The sequence below is a fragment of the Nannospalax galili genome, unplaced genomic scaffold (genome assembly GCF_000622305.1).
Source record: "Nannospalax galili isolate Female #2095 unplaced genomic scaffold, S.galili_v1.0 scaffold337, whole genome shotgun sequence".
Classification (NCBI taxonomy): domain Eukaryota; kingdom Metazoa; phylum Chordata; class Mammalia; order Rodentia; family Spalacidae; genus Nannospalax; species Nannospalax galili.
The window spans coordinates 1,816,274-1,838,351 of NW_008340932.1; the positions used below are offsets into that span (position 1 = coordinate 1,816,274).

General features: G+C 47.4%; 2 protein-coding genes across 7 annotated transcripts; one reads left to right on the forward strand and one right to left on the reverse strand.

Annotated features, from left to right (window-relative positions):
• Positions 1-309: 309 nt before the first annotated feature.
• Positions 310-3,083, reverse strand: Timm10 (translocase of inner mitochondrial membrane 10). Its single transcript, XM_008836146.3, has 3 exons — positions 2,927-3,083; positions 2,405-2,521; positions 310-735 (listed from the first exon to the last, which is right to left on the reverse strand). The coding sequence occupies exons 2-3, from the start codon at positions 2,473-2,475 to the stop codon at positions 534-536; spliced, it is 273 nt and encodes a 90-aa protein (XP_008834368.1). The 5' UTR covers positions 2,476-2,521; positions 2,927-3,083; the 3' UTR covers positions 310-533.
• A 4,548-nt stretch (positions 3,084-7,631) lies between these two features.
• On the forward strand, positions 7,632-21,555 carry Smtnl1 (smoothelin like 1). 6 transcript variants are annotated; one of them, XM_029564937.1, is made up of 9 exons: positions 8,218-8,351; positions 9,542-9,668; positions 13,409-14,034; positions 14,889-15,021; positions 15,135-15,186; positions 16,121-16,279; positions 16,445-16,559; positions 16,718-16,869; positions 21,241-21,555. In XM_029564937.1, the coding sequence occupies exons 3-9, from the start codon at positions 13,411-13,413 to the stop codon at positions 21,383-21,385; spliced, it is 1,380 nt and encodes a 459-aa protein (XP_029420797.1). In that variant the 5' UTR covers positions 8,218-8,351; positions 9,542-9,668; positions 13,409-13,410; the 3' UTR covers positions 21,386-21,555. The 6 variants fall into 6 exon arrangements, with proteins under 6 accessions (XP_029420795.1, XP_029420796.1, XP_029420797.1 ...); XM_008836147.3 differs by lacking the exon at positions 8,218-8,351 and adding an exon at positions 8,616-8,650; XM_029564935.1 differs by lacking the exon at positions 9,542-9,668 and having other exon boundaries at positions 7,632-8,351.
• Positions 21,556-22,078: the final 523 nt, after the last annotated feature.

Here is a 22,078-nt window from a genome sequence, read left to right on the forward strand (position 1 = left end):
TGTAAGTGCACCTGTGCACACAATGTCCTTGGAGACCAGAAGAAGGTGTCAGATCCCCTGAAACTGGAGTTGCAGACAGTTGTTAGCTGCCATGTGGATGTTAGGAACCAAACCTGAGTCCCCTGTAAGAGCAGCCATTGCTCTTAACTGCTGAGCCATCTCTCCAGTCCTCTGATTCCTTTACTTCCAAGTGCTAAGGACACTGCTTTGGACATAGTAAGTGTCAACAAATGTGCTTTAATATAGATATATACATATACACACACATACATCTTTACTTCCAAGTGCTAAGGACACTGCTTTGGACATAGTGTCAACAAATGTGCTTTAATATAGATATATACATATACACACACATACAGTCACATACCAGTGTGACAAACACCCCTCCTTCAGCCAGAGCTCTGCCACACTCAGGGTCTTGGAGATGCTCCGGAGAGCCTAGGTCTGGCAACTTTCAGATACGACACCTACCAAGGAGCACTTTAATCAGGTAAGTGGCAAGGTGCACCCCAGGTAGACTGACTGGGGTCTCATGCAGGTCCCGAACTCTGCTGTACCCTCTTCATCAGTTCTTCATCCTGCATAGACAACTCTGTCAACTTTTTGCCCATCCGTTCATGGATGTCCAAATACTTGGAGACACATCGGTCCAGGCACACAGACTCGCCTTTGGACAGCTCTGCTTCCTTGTAGTGGGGAGGCACGCACTTCCGGTGGCAGGCACTGGTCATTCTGGTGTTAGGGAGAGACAAGATTATACCAGTAACTTCCTGTGGCATCCAGGAACCTTCAACAACTCCAGACCTGCTGTACTGGTAATTTTACCTCACCTCTCCCCTAAGAAAACAATGGAAATCCTCAGTTTGCACCTCAGCCATTGTGGAAAGGTCTTGAGACTAAGAACTTTGAGTCCACATACAAGGACTAGTTAAACGGAAGGACGGGTTCAATACTGTGTGCCAGGGACCATGCTAAGTGCTCTACAGACTGTTATGCAACCTTCACCACAACCCATGGGGTAGGCACGATCATCAGCCCCATTTTATAGAAGAGGAAAAAGACACAAAGATGCTCAGTCATTTGCTAAGGATCACACCAAGCCAGAATCTGACTTCAAAACCTGTATTACTAAATCATTCTAATTTGCAGCCAAGATAAATCAACTAATTTAAAGTTTCAACAGGTTAAAAACAGCAGATATCTTATTGTTTTCTATACAACGGGCCTTCATATTTAATATTAATGATGTTTCTATGAAATAGGTATTATTGTCTGTTTTATTGATGAGATGATTATAAAACAGTCCAAGCTTGCCCAAAGGTATAGAGCAGGAGACTGACACATCAGCATTTGTTTCCAAACTGGTCAAATAGCTCCAAGCTTGAGTTGTGAAGTCAGACTGAAGAGTTAGTTCTGATGTTGCTACTAAAATGGGGCTAATAAAATTAATCTACTCATTTGTTTTAAGACAGGGTTTTATCTATCCCAGGCTGGCCTCAAACTCACTATGTAGCCAAGGATGACCCTGAACTTCTGATCCTCCTACCTCCATCTCCAGAGTGCTGGGATTACAGGCATGCACCACCAGGTCAGTACTGGGGGAAATCAAACCCAGGACTTCATGCCAGACAAGTATTCTACCAACTAAGCTATATCCCCACCCCCCAGTGAATTATTTTGAGGATTAAAAAAAAAGATAAAACATACAAAATGCTTTCCAAATGCCTATACAGAGTGAAAGTTTAATAAATATTAACTGTTATTGCATAACAGTCTGTAGAGCACTTAGCATGGTCCCTGGCACACAGTATTGAACCAGTCCTTCCTATTTAACTGGTCCTTGTAAGTGGACTCAAAGTTCTTAGTCTCAAGACCCTTAATGCTAAATGGACTATTTGTGAGCTGGCAAAATGGCTCAGCAGATAAAGGCACTTGCTGCCAAAAACTCATAACCTGAGTGCAATCCCCTGGACCATATAGTGGAAGGAGAGAAGTTGTCCTCTGACCTCCACATGTGCTGTAGCCTGTACTGGAGGGGGTGGGGGGTGGTGTCCGTGCACATGCGCACACACAATACATAAACAAATGTAATTAAATGAACTATTTGTCAAAAAGTAATGCTTCACTATTCTGGGAAAACTAACCAGACCCTGGACAGGAGATTCTCTTCCTGCCTAGACTGCTTCATGCTAGTTCTGCTCCCTCTAATGACCCAGGTCCTTCTGGTGACCACTGCTTATTGTATTAGTCAACCATACCGTGGAGGTTGGGGAGGAAAGCACCGGCCTCTGGCTCCACTATCTTAAGGAAATAATTTGTTGGAAGTCCTTCGCTCTATCGTTAGTAAGGGTGACCCAGGCTAATTTCCCACAACAGGGTAGTGCGGCGTGGATCTCTTTACCTATTGTACATGTCGGCCATCATCTCCACCTCCAGCTCCGCAGCCAGCTGTTGGGCCCTGAGCGGATCCATATCAACCCAGCACCGTAGAGGAAACCTCCTTCCGGTCCTTTAGTGCCTGGGAGTAGACGTGACTGTCAGGACTGACCCCTCCGGTTAATCCTCGTACCCGGGGGGATGGAGGACGCGAGGAATCAGGGTTTTAAACTAACAGGAACCACTGGCCTCAGTAAACGTAACCAGCCACTGACAAATGTGGAAATGGAACCCTGAAAAGGGACACTGCCCAGCTCAAGGTCACTCGGGATGTCATGAGGTCGGGGCTGGACACAGAGATCCCAGGTCCTTCTAGACCTCGTTTATCCAGAAGACCGCCGGTGGGGGCGGAACACAACGTTGGGGACCCTGGGAATTCGACCCTACTCGAACCGGGGCGCCCAGAGCCGGCCCCCAGGTTACGCCCCTGCAATGGCAATGGCATCCTCAGAGTCAACCCTGGGGTCAGGCATCAGGGTTCACTCACCACGGCCGGGGCAGGTCACAGCTCCCACGACGTCCCCACCTTAGAGCCAATTCTAAGAAGTTGCCGGGTCTGGGGGCAGACGCTAGAGGAAGCACGTGGGACACTTCCGAGCGGGAAATCCCACCCCGTCTTTGATCCGGAAGGAAACACCCGCCAGGCGGTGCTGGGAAATCGGCTACCATAGAGACGGAGCCACGGGCGGGCGGAAGAGAAAGTGACTTCAGTTTGCTAGAGAGGACTCCAGAATACCATAGAGACCTGGGCGGGGTGCAGAGCGCCGCAGGCCCAGTCCACATCCCAGGCCCTAGGGTTGTCCTGAAGACGTCTGAGGGTTTGGGATGCAGGAGTTTTGGGATACAGGATAGGACTGAGCTGCCTGAATCCATGTCTTGAACGAGTCTCAGGGAGGCCGGCAGTCAGGTGTCTCTTTCGAATGCACTTTTTTTTGTTGTTGTTGTTCACACATTAAAAAGCCGGAACAGCACAGCAATAAATCTAACACCCTAACAATCTAGCTCTGAGTGATGCCACCAAGATCCCGAGGCAGGATTCAAAGCAGGTTGCCAGTCCGATTGCCCAGCGCACAGTCACCCATCACGTCCACGTCCATGTCCACGGTCCACGCCCTCTGGGGAGAAGGACAGTGGGTGCTGGCTCTGCAGCAGATGCACCTTGGGAGTGATGTTCCTTGAGAGAGACCCAGGCTAGCTAGTCAGTGCCTCAGCTGTGTTTAGCCGGGTCAACCAGGGTGCAGGACACTCAGTGGTCACCAAGGTCAGAACCAGGCCAGAGACAGGAGATCCTGATGGGAGATGCAGTCACTGGAAGGGTCCCTTGTTGCTAGAGTACGTGGGTCATAGGCCTTGAGGTATACTGGGGACCAGCAGTCGGCTGAGATGTCTGGAGCCTAGTTTTTATGGACCTTCTGAGACTTTATCTTGTCCTTTTTGCTGTAAGCACGGTCTGATGTCAGGACGGTGAGCAGGAATGCCATCATCTTTTTGTTGTTGTTGTTCTAAGTGTTCACTACAACCCACCTGGGAAAGCTGTGGCGTGAACACAGAGCATGCGTGGAGAAGGTGGAACCTCTCCAAACACCGTCTGTCAGTTTCTCATGTTAAAACTACCTGGGGCTCTTAAAAACGCCAGTTCTGGGGCTGGAGAGATGGGTTCAGCCATTAAGAGCACTGACTGCTCTTGCAGAGGACCTGGGTTCGATTCCCAGCACCCACATGGCGGCTACGAACCGTCCTTAACTCCAGTTCCAGGGGAATCCAAAGCCCTCTTCTGACCTCTGCAGCATTGCAAGACATGGGTGCACTCACCTACATGCAAGCAATACACTCGTACACATAAAATAAAAATAATAAAGCCGAGCGTGGTGGCGCATGCCTTTAATCCTAGCACTCGGGAGGCAGGGGCAGAGGAATACACATAAAATAAAAATAATAAATAAAATATTTTTTTAAAAAATAAAAAAGACTTTTATTAGGACAAATTTAGACATAAAGAGAGCACAGTCTGATAAACATCTACATATCTAGCCCCAGGATTTTAACAATTGTTAAAATTTGTCCACATTTTCTGTATCTATTGTTATCTTTAACAGATGATGTCTGTTTTCCAAAGTGCTATTTTCATGTGCTCAATGTTACAGCAATTTCTTTTTCTCCCTCTTCTGCAGAGCCTAAGGCTGAATCCAGGGCCTCATGCATGCTAAGTAAGCACTCTATTACTGAGCTACACTTCCCATTTGATTTACTCATTTCTTTTTTAAATGTATCTATTTGTGTGGGGAGAGGCACATGTCATGGACATATATGGAGGTCAGAGGACAACCTTGTGGGAGTCGGTTCTCTCTTTCCATCAAGTGGGTCTGGGGATCAAATGCAGGTTGTCAGGCTTGGCAGCAAGTGTCTTTACCTGCTGAACTATCTCACCAACCCATTTATTTCTTAATCTGTTGCAAAATTTTAAAATTATTTTATCTTTTTTATGTGTTTCATATGATACATATGTTTGTGTGTGAGAGTGTGCACATGCAACAACACATGTGGAGGTCAGTGGACAACCCCAGGTTTCTATCCTTGACTTCCACCTTGTTGGACAAGAACTTCTTGTTTTTCACTGGTGACTCCGCCATGCTAGCTGGTCTGCAAGCTTCCGGGGACTCTCCTGTCTCTGCCTTCCATCTCACCATAGCAGTGTTGGGATTATAGACTGGTGCTACCATGTCTGGTTTTATATGGCTTCTAGAGATCTGGACATTTTTCTTCCATAGCAAGTGCTTTACCCACTGCCCATCTCCCCAGTCCTATTGCAAATATTTTATTTTCCCCAATGTCTCTGAACAATCTTTTTATTGTAATAACATTTAACATGATATCCTTACATGTACAAAATAATATTGCTATTGTATGTACCATATTACATAGCAGGTCCCTAGAACTTATTCATCTAACATAACTGAAACTATACACACTGAAGAGAAAATCCCTATTTCTCCCTCCCTGGAAAATCCTTGTTTTTGTTGATGATAGTGCTACTGTTAAATACTATGTGACCCTGTCTCCCTTCCATAATTATACAGTTGTATATTTATAATGCTACAAGTAAGAATCTCCAGTTTTTCCTGGTGTGCTTTTTGGAAAGGACAGCTTAAATAGCCTCAGTTTTGGGGGATATCACTGGACTCCAAACGTGTCATCCAAAATTGCTGATCTTTGTGAGGACCATGTTGAAACCCTGGCCCCTCCATCTGGCCTCGCATCCCATCCCTTCCCAGCCTTACAGAAAGGAGTTGTATATTTGTCATTTACCCTGGGTCAGTACTGTCTTCTTCAATAGGACTCCACACCCAAGAAGAGGATGTAGGATCTCCTAATTGGGACCTGCTGTTCATGAAAGGTGCAGAGAACACAAAGACAGATGGATATTTCCCTGGGACTGCCCTGAGAAAAGCAGGAGGAGGCTAGAGACTCAAGGGAAAACCTGTCCAGGCTTCGCTGCTGTTTCCACCATGGCTGTTCCTCACGTCGCTGACTCCCTGGCCCATGCCACCACAAACTGTACTTGGGTCACCAAGTTAGTCTCCTGGCTAGTCTCCCTACTTCTGCCTATGCTTCCTACCAGATTATTCTAAAAACAGCAGCCAGAGTGATATCAAAAACTAAAATTAGATCATGTCACTCAACACCTAAATACTGCAATGGCTTGTATACACAGAGCAAAAGTCAAAGTCTCTCAATATCCCATGTATTGCTTTTTTCATTGCTGAGAGGAAATGAATACTTGACAATAGCAACTTAAGGGAGGGAGGGCTTATTTTGTCTTACAGTTCAGGAAATATGTTCCATTGTGGAATGGGAAGTAGCTGGTCAGGACACATAGAAATGAATGCTGACACTCAGCTTACTTTATCTTTTCATTCAGCCTGGGATCCAAGTCCACGAGATTCCATGCCTACTTTCAGGGTAGATCTTCCCACATCAATTTAACACAGTCTAGAAACTCTCTCCCAGAAATGCCTAGCTGTTTATTTCCTAGGTGATTCTAGATTCTATCAAGTTAACAGTATGAACCATTAACAAGCCCCCACGTGATTGGCCAATCCCAGCTGCTGCCTTTTATCTCCAGCTGTCCTCCTGCCCCAGTGCTCTACCCCAGCCATGCTGTCCTCTCTCATCAAACTCACCAATCACACTCTCCCCTTTCCAGTCACTGTTCCCTGTACCAGAGATGCTGTTGCCCAGATTGTCAAATGCTGCAGTACCTGTCTGACTTGTGGTCTTCAATCCTATACCACTTGGTGTTATCTAAATGTCCGTCCTCCCCAGTTGCAAAACAAAACAAAACAAAACAAAAACCATCTTCTGGGAGGCAGAGGCAGGCAGATCTCTGTGAATTCAAGGCTAGCCTGGTCTACATAGTGAGTTCCAGGCCAGCTGGGGCTACAGGGGGACCCTGTCTCAAAAAGATCAAAAACAAAAACAAAACAAAAAACCATTCTCTGCCCTAAAAGGATCTTTTGTCTACTTTCTCTTGCATTCGGTGCTATTGTCTCCAGCTTATAGTTGGTGTTCACAAACCATTAAATCAACAAATAAATGGATTGTCTAAGAGAAGTTTTGATGGCTGATGCCATGATCTGCTAATTTGCTGGTTCTGATATCCAATGACAGTAAGACAAGAAATGAGTTAAAAGAGAGAAAGAAAAAAAAAAAAAAAAACCAGCAAGCCAGAGAAATGTGGGAGAATTCACCCATCTTGGGCTGATGAATTCTGGATAAAGGAGACATACTAGAGAGAGCAGTAAACCATTAACATTCCACTATTTGTTGGCCTGGAGAGATGACTCGGCAATTAAGAGCACTGGTTGCTCTAATAGAGGATCCTTGGGTTTGATTCCCAGCACCCACAAGGCAGCTAACAACCATCTGTGACTCCAGTTCCAGGAGGATGCAGGCAGTACACTCACACACAGGATAAAAACAATTTTTTTTTTTTTTTTTTCTTTTTGAGACAGGGTCTCCCTATAGCCTCAGCTGTCCTGGAACTCACTATGTAGACCAGGCTGGCCTTGAACTCACAGAGATCCAGTTCCACCTGCCTCTGCCTCCCGAGTGCTGGGATTAAAGGTGTGCACCACCATGCCCGGCTAGAATGTTTCTTTTTAATTACACTACTTGAACATCAGCCCCCAAAACCTGGCTGCTACATAAAATAATCTCTCAGATCAGATCACCCTAGTAAGAATAAGGAGCCAGCGTTGCAAAGAGCAGAAGGAAAACCCAGTTCTGAGTCTGGAAAGCAATGGATTTATTTAGGGAACAGGAAGCAGGCCAGTGTAGCTAAGTAGTAGGGTTGGGGGAAGGGAACTGGAGGACTCTCAAGCTTCATAAGTGGGAGGGGTAAAGCCTGCCCGCATTCTCCAAATGGTACCTTCCTTAAATTATATGACACATAAAGAGGGTAAGGACTTGTTTGGTGTTTTTTTCTTCTGAGCAAAATTTCAATTCAGCACAAAAATGTGTTCAGAGCTGACCATGTACCAGTCACACCAGTGTATCAGCTCAAAAAACCAAAGAGTTGTGTATATCATAGATTCTTAACTCCAGTGACTCACCGGCTTTCTCCATCACTTTTCTCTTCTTTGTCCCTCCCCCTTCAAACCTCCCTGTCCAGTGTGAGCGCCCTGTCAGCAGCTGCCTCATTCACCACCTCCTGAGTCTACCATTCAGCAGCTGCTTTGTCTGGGGAGGAGTAAAGGGGGCTATGCAGAGGAACACTGGAGGAAAGGGGCTAAGCGAACACAGAAGGCCCTACTCCAGCTCTGGAGAGCAGAAGGCCCCAGAACCAGAGACCAGTTGCAAATTGTGCTGTTGTTTTTTAGGGTCTCCAGGGCCAGAGCTCATCAGGAAGGAAGGTGATCAAAGGACGGATGCTGCTAGGGCAGGAGGGAGGGACACAATGTGATTGAAAGGTGCCACCTGTCAAATCTTCAGGGGAAATCTGAGCCTCCCAGTCTAGGGGAAAGTGTTGTACCAACAGGGTAGTAAACAATGCTCTTCCAAGGCCCAAGCCTCTTGAAGTGAGTAAGGGTTGGGGGGGGAGGCGGGACTCTGAGCTGGGGGCTCAAAGCCACCAGAGCTTAAAGGCTGATGGGAGCGAAACTACTCAGCTAGAGGAAGGCAGGAGGTCTCAAGGCCAGGCAAAGCCTCACAGGTAGGAAAAGCCCTGGGTCCCTTTCTAAGTAGTCTCATATCTGCCAACTCCTACTTCTACCTTCCAAGGACCAGATCTTCCAACAAGAGCTCTAAAATGAGAGCAATGCAGTTCCCTTCCTAATTCTTTCCACTATGTCAACTCTTCTTACATGCCAGGAATCAGGGACTCAGCCCCCAAGAGTCAGATAACCTTGAGATCCTGTACAGAGTACCCTGCAAGTGGCCATCTACAAAGAGGGCCTCTCAAGGACAAATGGGTCTTGTGAGGGGTTCTCTCCAGTTCAGTTAAGAGGCTCTTGGCCTCTTCAAGGGAGGGCTCTGGCTAGGATAGGTAAGGTAGAGGCCTCAGGACTGCTGAGAGACTGAGCAGCAAAAGGTGATGGAACATCACAGAAGCACCAAGCATCTCCTGTACTATTCAAGGCTTGGTACTTTTTAAAATATTTTTTTGATTTTTATTTTATGTGTATGAGTGTACTGCATGCATGCATGTAAATGCACCCATGTTGTACAATGCCCTCATAGGACAGAAGAGGGCTGTGGATCCCCTGGAACCAGAGTTAAGGACAGTTAATAGCTTCCACGTGGGTACTGGGATTTGAACCCCAGTCTTCTGCAAGAACAACCAGTTTTTTTAACCACTGAGCCATCTCTCCAGCCCCCTCAAGGCTTGGAACTTGTACTGACTCTTCCCTCCAGATTAGGGGCATTGTCTGGTCTGCAGAGCTACACTGGACACAGACAGGGTGATAGGAGGGTTTCCTGGGGAGGAAGGAGGAAGGAAGTAGAGAGTAAACCAGGAAAGGGGTGGTGTGGAAAACAGTGGAAGAGCCTAGTGTGCACTTAGAAGAGGGAATTATTTGGCCATATTGACAGCTCTTCCCCACAGGCAAGGTGTTCACTCCTCTGAGCTGAGATTGTTGAAAGGACTGAGTTATCTGGGCTGAGTGCTAGTGGGAGCAGTATCTTCAGCACACATTCCAAACTTGGACACAGGAGCCCTAGAATCCAGCCAGGTATGTTTGGCCTATTTTATTGTCCTGTGACTTTAGTCAAGGGAACTCAACTCCATGAGCCAGACTCCTAATCTGTAAAATAGGGTTACTAACACCTATTCTGAAGGGTCAAGCAAGGAACAACCAGGTAAAGCAAGGTACTTCAGTCTGAGTTGTGAACAGCTGTGGAATCATGAGTGCTGGGGGTGGATGGTGGTGTTGCCCAGGTTTCTCAGAATTCAGAGCCTCTTCACTTCTTGTCTATTTATGGCAAGCCTAGAGGTGGGAAAACAGAGGTGATGAACAGGCAGAGTGACTGAGGTTGCGTGTGTGTGTGTGTGTGTGTGTGTGTGTGTGTGTATGTGTGTGTATGTAAGTGCATGCACAAACATACTCTCCCTTCCCCACTGACCTATGTGCATGATGAGCAGATGGAGAGAAAGATGGTTGGAGCCCTCATTTATGTCGTAGCCAAACCTGCTTCACTTGGGGGTATAAAAAGGGCTTTGTTGGCGGGGAGTGGTGGCACACGCCTTTAATCCCAGCACTCAGGAGGCAAAGGCAGGTGGATCTCTGTGAGTTCAAGGCCAGCTTGGTGTACATAGTGAATTCCAGGACAGCTGGGGCTACAGGGAGACCTTGTCTCAAAAAGACCAAAAAAAAGCGGGGGGGGGGGGACTTTGTTATCATCTTAATGACATTCAGTTCTCTCTGCCTTGTCTCACTAACAAATGCCCTGGGGACAAGGTCAGGATCTCATCCTGGCTCAGGGATGGCACAGTCACTCTTCAGGATGCAAACCGTAGACTACGGACTCCCTCCAACCACTTCTTGTGCTCTGATGACTTAAGTCCTCCATCCTTCCCTTGGGGTGAGACCTATTTTTAACTATAGAAATTGAAACACAGAACAGGTAGCTTGTTAAAGTTCACACAGTAAACAGTGGGAACTAGACCCCTACCACTGTAAGACTTGATGATTTTCCTTGCTTTTCTATACCATCTCCCCAACAAGAGCAAAGACAAGAGAAGAAATAGTGTTTGCAGCACACTCAGACCAGCACTGGCCACACTTTCATCTGTTGAGCATTGCATTGCTACAGGGGCAATGGTAACTCTTCATGAAAAGCAGTACAATAATAAAAGCAGGCAAAGAGAAAAGGTCCATGGCCAGATAGGTTTGAAGGAAGGTGAATTAAATGACATTCAAGCTATTTTTTTTTAGCTTTATGGCATCTGAAATCCACTTAAGTGCTAATGAAGCTCTGAATCACAAAGAGGGTGAAAAGCTGGCTATATTTGGAACAACCTTGGCCAGTGAACAACCTCTTCTCACTGTCATGATGGCCTTTATTCATTCTGTTCACTTTTTTTTTTAGAGACAGGGTCTCATGCAGCCCAGGCTGGCCTCAAACTCACCATGTAGCTGAGACTGACAATGAACTTCAGTCCTTCTATTTCCACCCCCCAAGTGCTATGATTACAGGCATGCAGCCCCACACCCAATTTATGCAGTGTTGGGGACTGAACCCAGGGCCTTGAGCATGCTAGGCAAGCACTCTTCCCACTGAGCTACATCCCCAGCCAGAGTCTTTATTTGTACAACAGGAGACCCTAGTTTTCCACAGAGTACTATCTGGAAACTCTGATCTAAAGCAAGGATCAGGGACTGGAGAGATGGCTCAGCAGTCAGTTAAAAGCACTGACTACTCTTGCAGAGGACCTGGGTTTGATTCTTAAAACCCATGTGACAGCCAGCAACTGTCCAAAACTCCAGTTCCAGAGAATCCAACGCCCTCTTCTCACCTTCGTGGGCAATGTATGACAGGGATACACTTACATACATGTATGCAATACACTCATAAAAATAAAAGTAATAAAGAACATATTTTTAAATAAATAAAAGCCAAGGATCAGAGATGTTGAAGGACTGGCTTGGGCTCAAAGTGAGTGTCTAGAAGGTGGGGGTCAAGGCCAGCTCCATGACCTCCTGGCTGTCTTTTGTGCACACCATCACATGGGTTTGTTTCCCCTTTTGCTTGACTATATGGCTGGAGCTGCTGAACCATGAGGCTGTGGCAGGAGGGGTGGGACTGATAGACAGTGTGCACATCTTTACAAAAGCCAGTTAGCGTCCTAGAAAATGAAAAGCACCAAATCCAGAGGCCCTAGGACTTTGGTCTTGGGGGGATAGGGAGTCTCGAGTAGACAACAGAAGCAGAGCCTGGTCCTTGTCTGCCTGTCTTCCTACTGCATGTGCTCTGTCCCCTGTCACAATTACCCAGGTGTCCTGAGTACTATCACCAAAGAAGACAGTACTGCCAAGGGCAAGAGGTATTTTTAGCCAATGACAGAGGTGTCCACTTTTTTTTTTTTTTTTTTTTTTTTTACTGTCTGAGTCATGCCCTGAGCCCTATTTGGGGTTTGTTTTCTTTGTAACTAGACCCCCGAGAAGGGAAGGGGTGAAGGAACTGGCCTCATGCCCTCATATACATATATGTGTGTCTGTCTGTAACTGTGTCTGTGTGTGTGTCTATGTGTTTATCGTGTTTGTATTACTTAAACAAGAATCCATCTCCCCCACATACACCCAGGGGAAGCTGGAGAGCCAGCTTTGTAGACTAGACAGAATGTGACTCTATTCATTACCAGAGCAAACTCTTCCCTGTCTACTTTTTCAAGACCCACAGGCTGGCGCATACCAGCCTGCCCAGGGATTCCCAAATCTCAAGTATTTTTATATTATCCTTATGATTTGACATCTGTACCAACTGTACTTGAATTTCCTGAATGCCTGCCTTGTTTTGAATTAACTTATTTTTAAAAATCCAATAATGTATTTTTAAAAGACACTTTAGATCACTGTTGGAGATGGAAGCTCAATATCACTTACCAGAAATAGAAAGTAACTGTGAGAATCCATACAATGGAAGCAAGACAGAGCTGTTCAATTCTTTCCAACACTCCAGTCTGCTTTAGGCTCTACTGAGGGAGCAGCAATTGTCCCTCAGGAGTTCTGGAATGCTGTTATGAAATTGTGACCACCTCACTAGCTTAATCAAAAAGAGGCAAAATCATTGAGAAGGCATTATGTGAGATTGGGCATATAGTTCAGAAGTATAGTGATTGCTTGCATGCATAAAGCCCTAGGTTTGATACTTAGCATGAAAATAATAGTAACAGGGCTGGGTATGGTGCCCCATGCCTTTAATCCCAGCGACTTGGGAGGCAGAGGTAGGTGAATCTCTGAGATTGAGGCCAGCCTGGTCTACATAGTGAGTTCCAGGGAACTGTGGTTACAGGGAGATCCTACCTCAAAAAGACCAAAAAAACAAAAATAAATGAAAATAATAGTAATAATAATAATAATAATGGTCAGGGGTAATGGCTAATGGTATATGCCTGTACTCCCAGCATTAGGAAGACAAAGGCAGGAGGATCAAGTTTGAGGAACATGAGACCCTGTCTCCATGCAAACAAACAATAATAATAATGTAAATGAATAAAAAACCACATGTAATTCAATATTTAAAGCAAAAGCCATCGCTTACAGAAGTGCATTGTGTGAACACCATTCAAAAATTAAGTCAATGTGGCCCAACTGCCCCACCTTAAGGGAAGAAGGCCTCTGCCCTGCATACTACCACAGGGAGAGTGGGTATGTGGTATCACGCCCAAGTAATACCTCCTGACTCCTACATCAGGGTCTTCACCTCATACAAGGATGGGGTACAACAAAGTCTTCATATCTTCTCTTTCCAGACATGGAGAAGAAGGAAGGGAAGCCCTCTGAAGATGGGATCACTGCTTCCCCAACTTCAGGGGACCCTGGGACACCAAGGGGTGGAGTCTCTGCCAAGGAGGTGACCAACAGCACAGCAGAGTCAGCCATCAAAGAGGGGCCTCCTGATGGGGCAGAAAAACAAGGAAAAGCAGCACCTGAGGATGGCATTTCAGTGGAATACCCAGAGGAAGCAAATGGATTAGATACAGACAAGGAAGAATCTCAGACGGAGGCCAGCGGGAAAGAGGAAACTGAGGCTGAACTTGTAGAGGAAGGTGGAAAGAAAGAGGTCATAGTGGTTTCTCAGGAGGAAACTGACAAGAAAGAAGAGACCAAACCTGAATCTAAGGAGGTTAAGGAAAAAGAGGAGGCCACAATGGCCTCAGAGAAGACAGACGAGAAAGAGGCGACGCACGAGTCTGAAGAGACAGTGGACGTGAATGAAGAAGCCAAGTCCAAATCCTCAGAGGCTGTTGAGGCAGAGGCTATCGACAAAGAGAGTAAGACTGAATCTCAAAAGAAGGCTGATGTAAAAGATGATGCTGAGGCTCAACTTCGGGAGGTTGATGGGAAAGATGCTGAAAGTGATGCCAAGGAGTTGGTGGTAAGTGAGGCAGAAAGGAGGATCCTTGAGTTTCTGTTCTCTGTGCAGCGGCGTGTGTGCGTGCGTGCGTGCATGGGTTCGGCTGGCTCCATTGCTTTCAGGCTTGTGTTGAGGCAGAAACGTCATGGAAAAGGGGAGTGGAGGAAGACAACTGCTGCAGTCAGAAAGAGAGAAGTGTCTGAATAAAAGATATTCCCTTCACTGGGAAATGCATCATGGGGTAAAACACCTGATGAACGAGTATGAAGACCTGAGTTCAAATCCCCAGAACCCACATAAGCACTAGGTGTGGCTGTGAACATCTGTAAATCCCAATACACCTAACAGTGAGATGGGAGGCCAAGGCAGGAGAATCCCGTTATATACAGGCAAACCACAAAGGGACCATGTCGACAAGCTGCAAGGCAAGGACTGACACCAGAGGTTGTCCTCTGACTTACACACACACACACACACACACACACACACACACACGAAAGATATGTCCTTCAAAGGCATACCCCCAGTGATAGACTTCTCCGACTAAGTCTTACCTCCTAAAAATAGCTTATCCAGCTATGAACTCATCAGTGGGATAATCCATTAACGAAGTTAGAGTCCTCATGATACAATCCCTTCTCAACGGAGCCATCGGCTGAGGAGTAGGCCTTCAGCACATGAGCCTTAGGTTGGGGCACTTTCTATCCAAACCATAACACCTTGGGAAAATCCAGTCTTTCCCCACCTGTTCTCAAGAGCCTGGGGGTGGGGTGGGGAGCAGAGGTACAGCACTGTGGCTTAGGTTGCCTTTCAGGTCTTTCTGAATTTCTCACAAAGCCTTGGACAGCTGCCTATACAGATCCTGTTGATTCCAGGAGCCAGGGAGTGCCACTGAGGAGCAGCAGCCTGGCAGGGAGAAAGAATCAGAGGAAGGAACAGCAGTGATCCCCAGCTCCCCAGAAGAGTGGCCTGAGAGCCCCACAGATGAGGGCCACAGCCTCAGCCCAGGTAAGTGAAAGCCCACGGGCCTCCAGGATGCCACTGGGCTACATTGGGGAAGGAAGATTCAAAGAGCACATCACAAGTAGCCCCAACTTTCTTCTGCTTTATCTGTTCTCCAGATGGGTTGGGTCCAGACTTGACAGCTTCTGGAGAGACCAGTCCTTCAGCCAGGTAATTTCAAGGCCTGGGGCTCCAGCTCCAACCCCCTCCCCCACCTCCTGCCCCCTTCAAAGTCAACCATGACTTCTGTCTGGGCCATCCCAGAACCTCACTTCCAGGATTCCTGGCCCTCAGCCTCCACCTTAGGGCAGAGCCCAGGAAACAAATGAAGTGTGAGGTGGAAGGGAGCATGTAGGATGCTGGTCTCTCCCTCTAGACGGCAAACGTCGCCTCTTCAGCATCTTTGACTTCACTACAGCTCTCCAAATGCCATCTATGAAAGTGAAACTCAGAAAGCCTGAGTCTGGACATTGGCTCTATCACTTACCAGCTATGTGACCTTGGCCATGTCACTTAGCGCTTTTCCTCTGTGACATGGACACAATAGTATTGACCTCACAGGATTATTGTGATGCTTATTGCTACTGAGCATAAAGACTTAAGAATGGGTCCTGGATCACAGAAAGTGCTGGACAGCCAGCCTTAAAGTCACCACCACATAACTTTTGTCACTTCCTCATCCCTTTCTCAAGAAATGGTGACCCATGAGTATCCACCAAACATTCACACAGCCAAGGGCCTTGACCCTCATCTTCTGCAGGCCTGAGAATCACCTTGTCAGGTAGGCATTCTTGTTCCCATTTTACAGAGAAGTAAACTGACATTCCCAAGATCACACAGCAAATTAGAATAGTATCAGGATCCACATTTAAGTCAGACCCCAGATTGTGTCCCTAGTTCTGCCCATATGGCCTCAGCAGACCACATGCTCCCCAGAGTTAGCCTGAGCCTATTTGCTGCTTCTCAGCCCCCCATCAAGTGCTGGGTACAGGATAAACACATCGCACACAGCAATGACCTCTGTCTAGCAGCCCCAAGACCCCTCTCTGCATCTTGTTATGGTAGTTCCATCCCTTCTCATGATGCTCCCACCCTCTCCACGTAGTGAGTCTTCACCCAGCGATGTGCCCCAGAGCCCCACAGAGCCCCCACCCACGGAGGAGAAGAAGAAAGAGAGGGCACCAGAGCGCAGGGTGTCAGCTCCGGCCCGTCCACGGGGACCCCGTGCACAGAATCGCAAAGCCATCGTGGACAAGTTTGGCGGGTAGGTAGGGCACAGGCAAGGGGCCGGGCTGGGCTGAGCGCTCCCTAGGGTCTGTGCATGGGGTCATGGGAGGAAAGCCCTCAGGCCTGTGGGAACCTTCTAGGGATGAACATCTGGGGTTCCCCACATTGCATCGTTTGTGATCTTTGGCCCCTCCCCTCACAGGGCAGCCTCAGGCCCCACTGCCCTGTTCCGAAACACAAAGGCAGCCGGGGCAGCCATCGGTGGCGTCAAGAACATGCTTTTGGAGTGGTGCCGAGCCATGACAAGAAACTACGAGGTGGGCACAGGTTGAGATACACGAATAGGGCAGGGGACACTTATCCCCAAGGAAGTGTGAGGGTTCAGATTCCAAAGAGTTGGGTGGTGGGAGGGTGGACGGGGCAAAGCCCAGGCACTCAGGCTGAGGGTCACTGAGGTCTTCTGTTCCCATCTCAGCATGTCGACATCCAGAACTTCTCCTCCAGCTGGAGCAGCGGCATGGCCTTCTGTGCCCTCATCCACAAGTTTTTCCCAGATGCCTTTGACTACGCGGAGCTGGACCCCACGAAGCGCAGGCACAACTTCACCCTGGCCTTCTCTACTGCGGAGTAAGCCCCGGCTCTGCCATGGGAGGTGGGCGGCACGGTGGGTGGTGGGTCTACTGCTGCTGCCACACAGCCCAGCATCCCACAGAGATATCTGAGCACCAGGTGCTCCTTAAAGCAAATGGCTAAAATAGACACAAATCTCTGCACCTTTGTGGCTCATATTCTAAATGAAGAGACAGATCAGGAGTGCACACCTAGAGGTAACATAAGGCAAAGACAGGTGCCCTAAAGAAAACTCAGGGGGCTGAGGAGACAGCTCAGTCTGTAAAGTGCTTGACATGGGGGGTAGGCCTTCTGGTTTGGGGGTGGGGTGATGGAAACCTAAGGTCAGATTTGGATTTCAACCCTGTGTAACTTTGGACATACCCCATTACATCCCTGAACCTCCAGTTTCCATGATGTTTCCTCTTTTACCAAGATTTCAGTACCACAATTAAGTTCTTTTAACAGTGCCTAGCTCACAGTAAGCCCTCAGAAACTCTTGGCTATGGTACTACATTATAATATCATGGTTGTTATGACAGTTATTATTCACTTTTGGTTCTGGAGGGAAGTTACTGCTGGGGCTCATACAATCTTATATCAGTGGTGGTAACAGCTGATCAAAGAACACTGTGAGGAATAATGAAGACCAGGGGAGGAATTGAGGTAAAGATAGGCTAGGTGAGGTGACAACTATATTCTCAGCATTTAAGAGGTTGAGGCAAGAGGATCCCAAATTCAGAGCCTACCTAGGTTATGCAGCCAGATCCTATCTCAAAAATCAAACCAAAGCAAACCAAAAAAAAAAGTATGACTGCCATGGTAGTGACCAGGGAGAGAGGCTCTCACCACCTTCAACCTCCAACCTGGGGGAGGATCCCAGAAAAAGACTTTAAACCATTGAAGGAGGCAGGACTGTGACTAGAGGGGGTCACACTAAGCCCTCTAGTCTAATCCAGACCTGGCCACCCACCAGGGAGGGAGGAATGTGTGTCTCCATCAGGAAAATGGGAGCAACCCAGCGAGGTGCATTTTGGAAGCCCTGGCACAGTAATTACAGTGCACACCTGTAATTTCAGCTGAGGCTGAGGCAGGAGGATTGCTGAGAACTTGAGGCCAACCTGAGCTACATAGTAAGACTAAATAAATAAATAATAATAATTAATAAATAAATGGCTGGGGTTGTAGGAAACTCAGTTGGTAGCATGCTTGCTTAACATGCCCAAAGTCCTGGGTTCAATCCCCAGCACCACAAAAGCCAGGTATGATAGAGCACCTGTATAATCCTAGCACTTGGGAGATGGAGGCAGGAGGATCAGAAGTTCAAGGTCATCTTCAGCTACAAAGTTAGTTGGAGGCCAACTTGGGGTAAATGGGAACCTATAATACATACATCATACATACATACATACATACATACATATACATACATACATAAATGTTTAGGAATGAGGATGTTAGAGCACTTTGGCCTGAGACGCTAAGCCCTCTAGTCTAATCCAGACCTGGCCACCCCCCAGGAGGGAGGAATGTGCGTCTCCATCAGGAAAATGAGAGCATTACTATTGATCCACACTTCTCAACAATTTTTTTTTTACAGCAGATTTTTCTCAAAACGTTAGATGAGTGAGTCACATCTTAAACAGATTAAAGGGAAATCTTTTGGGTTAGGAAGAGCTCCGTGTCAAACCCTTTCTTCCCAAGAAGGTCTCTGAGGCACATATATAAGACTACAGGACATAAGGATGCCATTTAAAAGCCACCAGACTTCAGGCTGGGGCTGCAGCTGAGCGGTAGAGTGCTTGCCTAGCATCTGTGAGGTCTTGTGTTTGATCCCAAACATTGCCCCCACCCCCAAAAGAACATCCAATGAGACTCGGTGCTCCTGAAGGTCTCTTCCAGTTTCCCATTGTCTTGTCATGGGCTGAGATGGGTGACCTCGGTGGGAAGATAAAGTCAAGAACGTCATTGTCTTACTATAGCTGTGCTACACCTTCTATACCTTCAATGCCATGGATAAGCTACAAGAACCAAGTGGCCATCTGCTAAGTAGTTTGGACCATCTCATTTGATCGTCACAGGTGGATCTGCATAGAGGGGTTAGGGATTTCCTAGGTTCCTACAGAAGGCTATGCAGGGTGGGTATGGCAGGGTGACACTCCTGTTCTAGCCTTAGAGCAACAAAGAGCAGGCAGCTGTGCCCCAGTCAAACATCTCTGACCTGGAGGGTACAGACTACTGTCTTCCAGCAGCTACCTGACCTTGGGTTCCAGGCAGTCGACAGGAAGGTAGAGGAAGAAGCAGAGGACCACACTGTGCAAGAGGCACCAGGCAGCCAAAGTGAAAGGACACTAAGGGGAACCAAACAGATGGAGGCTGGGAAATCGAAAGGGGATGCTGAGAGGTTTTTTTTTTTGCTTTGTTTTTTTTTTTTTTTTTTCACTGAGGGGGAACCAAAAAGGTGGGGTGTGGGAAGCGGAAAGGGGGAGTCGGAGGGTTTTTTTTTTTGGTTTTGTTTTTTTTTTTTTTTTTTAACTATTCTTATTTTATATGTATGAGTGTTTAGCCTGCATACATGTGTTCCCATATCATGCAATGCCCATGGAAACCAGAAGAGGATGTTAGATCCCCTGGAGCTAGAGTTATGGGTGGTTGTGAGTCACCACATCAGCGCTGGAACCAACCTGGGTCCTCTGCAAGAGGAGCCAGTGCTCTTAACCACTGAGACATCTCTCCAGCCCTGATGCTGAGGTTTGAATCCTGACTCCTCCTCCTTAGCTCTGTGGCGTCTCTGGAAGCTTTTTATCACAGGATTTGATGTGAAGGGTTAAGTATGAAAAGTACAGCTATCACTTCACCTGCATGTTCTAGAACTCTCCTCCTGTTCCCCAAGTCTGAGGATAAAGGGAAGGAATCACCAACTCAGAGCCACCATGCACTGCATCAGTTAAACTGCTGGAGGAGCCAGCTGGGCTGGTAGGCTTCATGGGAACGAAGGTTTTGCCTCTCAGATTTGGGGAGACAGCACCCAACCTGCCATGGCTACAGAAAGCCTGTCCCATTCTTCAAAACCTTCCAGTCTGTGACCCTCCCCCAGCTCCCAGGCCAGTGGCTTGAAGTTCAGCCCAGCTGTCCCACCCCAAAGAGAGGATTTCTTCAGGGCCCTGTCTCCTGTTGCCCAGCACCCATGATTGCTGGCTGCCCAAGGCAGCCCATACTGCTGAGACCCAGCTTCAGAGCAAGGTGCCAGAGGCTTTGGGCAGGCCTGGTGTTGATTCCCATCTGTCACGATTTTCACCTCAGCAAACCATCAAACCGCTCTGAGCTCCCCCTTTGCTTGTTTGAGATAAAGTAAATGAGACCATCCACCAGAAACATGTTAAGGCACCTGACACCAGGTAGTGATGCCCCAGCAACGATTAGGCAGCTTATCAGCCTCAGCAAAGCTGGAGGTATCCAGTGGCCTCAGAGTGCAGCTGTGAAGTTTTTGAAAAAAGAGGACTGTACAGTTCCTCAAACACGCATAACATTCCTGTCTCAGGGCTTTGCAAGTACTGTTTTCGGGTGTCCCCAGATATGAACACCATTCACTCTAAGAAGAGGTCTTCCCTGAGTGTCCTGTTTAAAGATCCAGGCTGGAGAGATGGCTCAGCAGTTAAGAACACTGGCTGCTCTTGCAGAAGACCTAGGTTTGGTTCCTAGCACCCACAGAGTGGCTAACAAGATTCTATAACTCCAGTTCCAGGGGTCCGTCACCCTCTTCTGGCCTCTGTGGGCATTATATGACATAGGTGCAACTTACACACATGGAGGCAAAAACACTCATACACTTAGTTAATTAATTAAAAATTTAAAAACATACCAGTCTCACTCTCTAACGGGGAGGGAGTCTGGTATCTCTCACCCTCTGAGGTACCCTCTGCTTCATGTGTTTGATGCTGTTGGTGCTAGGAGAGTGGAGAAGTTGTGGCTGTTCATGCTGACACCTAGAAGAGTGTCTGGGACACATGGCCTAATTGAAAGAAGCTCTTAGGGTTGCTCCAAGCCAGCACTCTGTGGGATTCATATTCTGTCCTCTTACATTTTTGCTGAAAGAACTGGTCACCAGGAGTTCTCCGCTACAGAGAGGACAGATGTATGTATGTGTGTGTGCAAGGAAGAAGCTAACGCATACTGCAGACCAGACAGCTGTGAGGATGTGGGGACCCACAGTGCAATGAAAACACAGGCTTTCAACAGACTCCAATGGACTTGAGTCAGCTCTGTGGGAGCCTCACTTACCACGCAGTGGGATGGCTGAGCTGATGGGCTTCACTTGCCCCCACCCACATCCTTGGCTCCTGCTTCTTTACCTTTGATGCTCTGCTCCTCACTCTATCCTTCCCTCAGGAAAATGGCTGACTGTGCCCAGCTGCTGGAGGTAGATGACATGGTAAGGCTGGCTGTGCCTGACTCCAAGTGTGTCTACACCTACATCCAGGAGCTGTACCGCAGCCTTGTGCAGAAGGGCCTCGTGAAGACCAAAAAGAAATGAGCAGATGGGGCCCAGCTGACAGCTATGACCTCGAGGTCAAGTCTGCTTACCACGCAGTAGAACCCAAGTGCACATGGCACCAGTGTCAATGACATTAAAAGTACTTTTGCAAAATCTATCTTGTTCCTGAGTACACACACACACACACACACACACACACACACACACACACACACAACTTTTGTAAAAACTATCTCTTTCCTGAGTGCACACACACACACACACACACACACACACACACACACACACACTCTAAGTGGTGGCCAAAAATAGAAAAGAAGACTGCATTTGGAGCCATGAGTGGCACATTTGCCAGATCTCTCCCTCTCTCTCCCCATGTCCCCCCATGGGCAAGGGGAGGGGGTGGGGGCTGGGAACAGGACTTCTAGGCAGGGAGTCAGCAATCTAGAAATCTCTCTCACCAAACTGAGCTGCTGTGGTCAAGGGGATGCTCTTGAGATACCCCACATTTTGACTCAGTGGTTTCCAACTGAGGCAAACAGAAAGGTAATCCCTCTCACTCTGTTTTTTTGTTTGTTTGTTTGTTTGTTTTTTGCCTTATGTTGCCCACTGCTTATCACAACGAACCCCTGAGCTGACTGCATTTTCCTGCTACCAATTCAGTCTGGCTCCACCAGTCATTTGGAGCATGTCTGCCAATGAAAGTGGCTCATTAAAATATAAAAACGAACA

What these genes read in the sequence shown, in the direction of transcription:
- Timm10 (XM_008836146.3), bottom strand. Translation starts at nt 2,475, where the DNA reads ATGGATCCGCTCAGGGCCCAACAGCTGGCTGCGGAGCTGGAGGTGGAG. An exon ending in ATGGCCGACATGTACAATAG is followed by an intron (nt 736 to 2,404) that starts GTAAAGAGATCC and finishes CCCTAACACCAG; the next exon opens with AATGACCAGTGCCTGCCACC.
- Smtnl1 (XM_029564935.1), top strand. Translation starts at nt 8,201, where the DNA reads ATGCAGAGGAACACTGGAGGAAAGGGGCTAAGCGAACACAGAAGGCCC. An exon ending in GAGACCAGTCCTTCAGCCAG is followed by an intron (nt 15,187 to 16,120) that starts GTAATTTCAAGG and finishes CTCTCCACGTAG; the next exon opens with TGAGTCTTCACCCAGCGATG. An exon ending in CTGGCCTTCTCTACTGCGGA is followed by an intron (nt 16,870 to 21,240) that starts GTAAGCCCCGGC and finishes TCCTTCCCTCAG; the next exon opens with GAAAATGGCTGACTGTGCCC.